This window comes from Triticum aestivum, chromosome 7D (assembly GCF_018294505.1).
Source record: "Triticum aestivum cultivar Chinese Spring chromosome 7D, IWGSC CS RefSeq v2.1, whole genome shotgun sequence".
In the NCBI taxonomy this organism is placed as follows: Eukaryota; Viridiplantae; Streptophyta; class Magnoliopsida; order Poales; family Poaceae; genus Triticum; species Triticum aestivum.
Window position 1 is genome coordinate 487,769,633 of NC_057814.1, and position 5,120 is coordinate 487,774,752.

Here is a 5,120-nt window from a genome sequence, read left to right on the forward strand (position 1 = left end):
TCCCGATGAAGGGCATGTGGAGGTTTTTCTCCATCGGATCTCACGGGATTCGGTTTGTGCTGGTATTCGGTGGATCTGTTTGGATCCGATCTTGGTTCGTTTTCGTTTGGGTGTTTACAAGTTCGATTCTTCTGATCCATGACTTTTTTCATCAGCGATGGTTGTTACTCTGGTGCGCTGCTCCTACGGGGCCTTAGCACGACGGCTTCCCGACTGTCTACTACTACAAGGTTTGTCCGACTCTGGTGAGGAAGAGGCGATGATGGCGGTGTGCCTTCGGCTCGCTTCAGTGTTTGTACTTATCGCTAGCTGGTCCACGGACATGTAATTTTTATTACCTCTGTTGTCCTTTGTACTGCCATGATTGAAGATGAATATAGCTTGAAAGTTTTTCTATCCTGCAAAAAAAAAGAATTGGAATTTTTTCTAAAAGAAAGAAGAGAATCCAAATACAGTTCAGTTTAGGTTCGTATTTTGCCCGTCCGAGAAGAAAGAAACCAGAAAGCACGGTCGCACCGGACTACGGTTAGCGACCATAATAAAACCAGGACACCGCGGACGGAGAGCGTCAGGTCCTCCCCCGCTCCGCTCATCTTGGGAAGGAAGCAAAGCAGAGCCGCGCCGCCGAGGAGGATATGGCCGAGGCCGACGACGCCGCCGCCGCCCGCCGGCGCACGGTCATCACGGAGTACCGCAACAAGCTCCTGAACTGCCGCGAGCTGGAGACGAGGGTCCGCACAGGTAACACGGCGACCCTCCTCCCTCCCTCCCCCCATCTCATGCGCTGTGGATCCTACTTGTTCGATCTACGGGGTTCAGACTAGTTGGCTCGCCCCGAGGTATCCGTGGGTGCTGGTCGATTGTGGGGGGGTGGGATCTGGTTTTCCGTGGCGATTAGGAGGGTTGTGGGCTAGGGTTTTGGTTTGGCCGATTTGTGTTCAGGAGTTGCGTGCCTCAGCTTGTCTCGAGCACGGCTTGGGCTGTTGGTTCTCGACGAGGGAGGCTAGTGGGTCGGTTGGCCTGCTGAACATGTGGTTTTTAGGTTCTTAGGGCGCCGTCTTTGATTTAGGTGAGATTTGGTTTATTTTGCAAGATGCGAACAACAGGAATTTGGGATGAAGTGTTATTCTCGTTGAGCATTCAACACGTAGATTAGGGTGAGACGGGCGGTCAGTTCCTAGATAGGTTTGGTCCACCATTTGCGTTTTGTTTAGGATGTGAATTCGGTAATTGGCGTTGAGTGCTAAACATGAATATCATAGTAACATTTAGCTAGTCATTTGGCTTTATTTGTGGTCGTGATGTAATTGATTATTATCTGGTTTGGCAGTTCATAATAGTGTTTTCCATCGTGGTGAGGCAAAGGCAACTGCAGTAGTTATTAGTTCGAGTGATTGAGATGCTGGGTGATCACTCTTCTTTCCATAAGGTCCTATAACTCTGTGCTGTTAATGTGTCAAGGAGCTCAGATTTGGTGCACATGTTTCGTTTCTTTTGATATATATATTTGGGACCAGCCCTATTAAGTATCATACGCGGAAAGGCCCAAAAGCTACATGTATCCAAGTTTATGTGCCTGTTCATTTTTCTACTTTATATCCTTCACACCTTGAATTGTGTTGCTGGTGATATGGTGATGAACATGAGCTTCCATGGATTCGTCCTTTCCTTGTTTATGTTCCATCAGTGGACGACCTTTCACTCTTTCTTGTGGTTATGCTTGGTCTTGTATGCGTCTGCCTTATATGATTTGGTTTTGATGCAACATGGTTTGGGTGAGGCTCAGAGCCTTTACAACTTAAAGGTGTGATAGATTAATAGCTTTGGTATTGTTATATTTGTACTAATATTTGCAAACATGTAATTTGTGAAAATGATGGTTAAACACATGTGTTGGAGATGATGCCAGTTTCCAACCGACAGTAAAAATAAATAAAACGAGTAACGTCTATAGCTCATGCTATGTGTGTAATTTACCTAGAACCTGGATTTAATCCTTGTCAATTGGACTGACTGGGATTGATAACCTGACCTGACATTTTGATATACAAATTATGTACTCGATCTGGCACATACATAATATCTTGTTTCTCTTGTCCTGTTGTCCCCAGGTTCAATGTTTGATGCAACTTCTTTTTAATGAAGATTATGTTGAACTATGGACAGCAGTACTCATGGTTTTATTAGATGGCTTTTGTTTGATAAATCTACTTATTTATATGCAGGTAGGGAAAACCTAAAGAAGGCGAAGAAAGATTACGATAAAACTGAAGATGATTTGAAGTCCTTGCAGAGTGTGGGCCAAATCATTGGTGAAGTACTTCGACCATTGGACAGTGAAAGATGTAAGTGAAAAGACTTACTTTTGTTGGTTTTAGAACAGATTTATCTCTGTACAAACAATGATAATATCCATTCTCTTTTTGGCCATTAATTTCATCATTACATTGCTTGTTTTTCTCCCTAAGTTGTTGTAATATGTTTGCTCATGGCAGTAAACCTTTCCTTCTCAATTCAGCAACAATGTACTTAGTTTTAGCAAAGCAACTGAAACTTGTTTTTGTTGTAGTTATCGTCAAAGCCAGTAGTGGCCCACGTTATGTGGTTGGCTGCAGAAGCAAAGTTGACAAAGAAAAGCTGACAGCTGCAACACGAGTTGTCCTTGACATGACAACATTAACAATAATGCGCACTCTACCACGTGAGGTATGTGATTGTTGATTTTTCGTTTATGTTTCAGTTCAGCACAGTTTTGAAATTCTGTTTCTAATGTGAGGGGTTAAACTAAGATTGTACTAATTTCCTTTGCTTAGGTTGATCCCGTGGTCTATAACATGCTACACGAAGACCCCGGCAATGTCAGTTACTCAGCTGTAGGTGGACTGTCGGATCAAATAAGGGAGCTGCGGGAGTCCATCGAGTTACCTCTTATGAATCCAGAATTGTTTCTTCGTGTTGGGATTAAACCACCAAAGGTAGTTTGAAGAAAAGATGTGCTGTGAAATACCATATTATGCAGTTAGCTTAGACAAATAATGATACAATTATCACCATCCTGAGATGTACTAACTGCTACTTTACTCATTCAAGGGCGTTCTGCTCTATGGCCCACCTGGAACGGGAAAGACATTGCTTGCTAGAGCCATTGCTAGCAACATCGATGCTAACTTTTTAAAGGTCTGCTTTTCTTTTCTTTAATGCTGTTATTTATTAGCAACCTTTTATCTGGATATATCATTATGGTACTATGTTGAACTAATGTGTTCTGCTAATGCAGATTGTTTCAAGTGCTATCATTGACAAATATATTGGTGAAAGTGCACGTCTTATAAGAGAAATGTTTAACTATGCACGTGAGCATCAAGTAAGTCTCATTATGTTCTGTTTCTTTGTACATCTACTAGTAATCCTTAATATTCCGTCTATTATTTGAAAGCTGTTAAAATCATAATAATGTAAGCTATTACATTTGTTCCCTCGTGGCCAAATATATTCTGCTCCATTTGTTATTTTAAGTTTTTGCGCGAATTAGCTGTAGATCATTAGGGGAGCAAAAGTTGCTAGCAGTCTGCAATACAGAGCACCCAAACTCTAGGTTTACTCTGCCAGAAAAGTCCATGGAGAAGATCTTCACATTTTAAGTTGCTACTATGCACATCTGTGAATGCATTTTAAGTTATATGTTTGTTTCTCTTCTATTTTGTACTAATATTGCTCATTAACAATTTTTTTTTTCTGATCCTTTTGTTTAGCCATGTATTATTTTCATGGATGAGATTGATGCCATTGGTGGCCGAAGATTCAGTGAGGGCACTAGTGCAGATCGTGAAATACAACGGACATTGATGGAGCTCCTAAATCAGTTGGATGGATTCGATGAGCTCGGAAAGGTACACATTTTTTTTTTCTGTTTTGTGGCAGCTATGGTGAAACATATGTTTATTGAATAAGAGTAGGTATTGGACAGTGATACAATGCTTACTGAATACTGATCAATTGAATGCTGAATTCTTAATGTGCACCGCACTGCATTCTAGTTACAGTCAATCTATCTTTAGTTGCCCTATTAACTACCCGCCTTTCCTACATCATAAAGTTGTTGGTTGTATCGAGTAGTTGATTAGGTCAGTGTTAATCTTGGGGAGGGAATTGTTGTGTAGAAACCTGAGAAAGATATTTATTAGAAAAAAGAACTCGAAAGTTGAAGATATGCTGGTTGTCCCTGATTGATTGTCTTAAATTATTATTATGGTGTGTACATGTGTTGTGAGTTGCTGAATATGTGCTTATGTGAATCATGCGTGCCACATACAGGTGAAGATGATCATGGCGACGAACCGGCCTGATGTCTTGGACCCTGCGCTCCTTCGTCCTGGACGCCTAGACCGGAAGATAGAGATTCCGCTGCCGAATGAGCAATCCAGGACGGAGGTCCTGAAAATCCATGCAGCTGGTATCGCCAAGCATGGCGAAATTGATTACGAGGCTGTGGTTAAGCTGGCCGAGGTGAGTTACTCTTCGTTAACCTATATTCACCACCTCATCATGCTGGTGTTTCTGAAGCCTTAATAACTCTGTATGGTTCCAGGGCTTCAATGGCGCTGATCTTCGCAATGTCTGCACTGAGGCTGGCATGGCCGCCATTCGAGCAGAGCGTGACTACGTCATCCACGAAGACTTCATGAAGGTGGGGTGTCATTTGCTTTCTTTCTACCTGTTCATCCTAATACAGTTGAGTCGGCACTCACTACAATGTCTGGCAAAATGGTTGCAGGCAGTTCGGAAGTTGAATGACGCCAAGAAGCTCGAGTCCAGCGCACACTACAGCGCCGACTTTGGCAAGGACTAAGATGAGAGTAGGAGACTATCAGGCGACGCGCTGTCTGTTTTCTTGTACCATGGCGGAGTTTGTCACACCGACCCCGACGATATAGAACATCATGTGTTTCTACCTTTTATATGTTGTGGGACGACTGCCTTTGCCGCGCAAGTTGATGTAATGAAAAGTTGAAACAGGTCTGAAACCGACTGGTTTCTTAGATTTACAAAATTGTTTCCTTCAAGTTACTGTGCCTTGATTGTGGAATCAAAAAAATGTGGAAACATTCGCGATTTCTTCC

The 5,120-nt window shown here is 42.5% G+C and overlaps 1 protein-coding gene across 2 annotated transcripts; it reads left to right on the top strand.

The window, feature by feature from the left end:
* The first annotated feature begins 486 nt into the window (after nucleotides 1–486).
* LOC123165042 (26S proteasome regulatory subunit S10B homolog B) lies at nucleotides 487–5,120 on the top strand. 2 transcript variants are annotated; one of them, XM_044582667.1, is made up of 10 exons: nucleotides 487–741; nucleotides 2,226–2,345; nucleotides 2,570–2,706; nucleotides 2,814–2,975; nucleotides 3,091–3,177; nucleotides 3,278–3,364; nucleotides 3,753–3,890; nucleotides 4,315–4,506; nucleotides 4,589–4,687; nucleotides 4,775–5,120. In XM_044582667.1, the coding sequence occupies exons 1-10, from the start codon at nucleotides 636–638 to the stop codon at nucleotides 4,847–4,849; spliced, it is 1,203 nt and encodes a 400-aa protein (XP_044438602.1). In that variant the 5' UTR covers nucleotides 487–635; the 3' UTR covers nucleotides 4,850–5,120. The 2 variants fall into 2 exon arrangements, with proteins under 2 accessions (XP_044438602.1, XP_044438601.1); XM_044582666.1 differs by having other exon boundaries at nucleotides 4,589–5,120.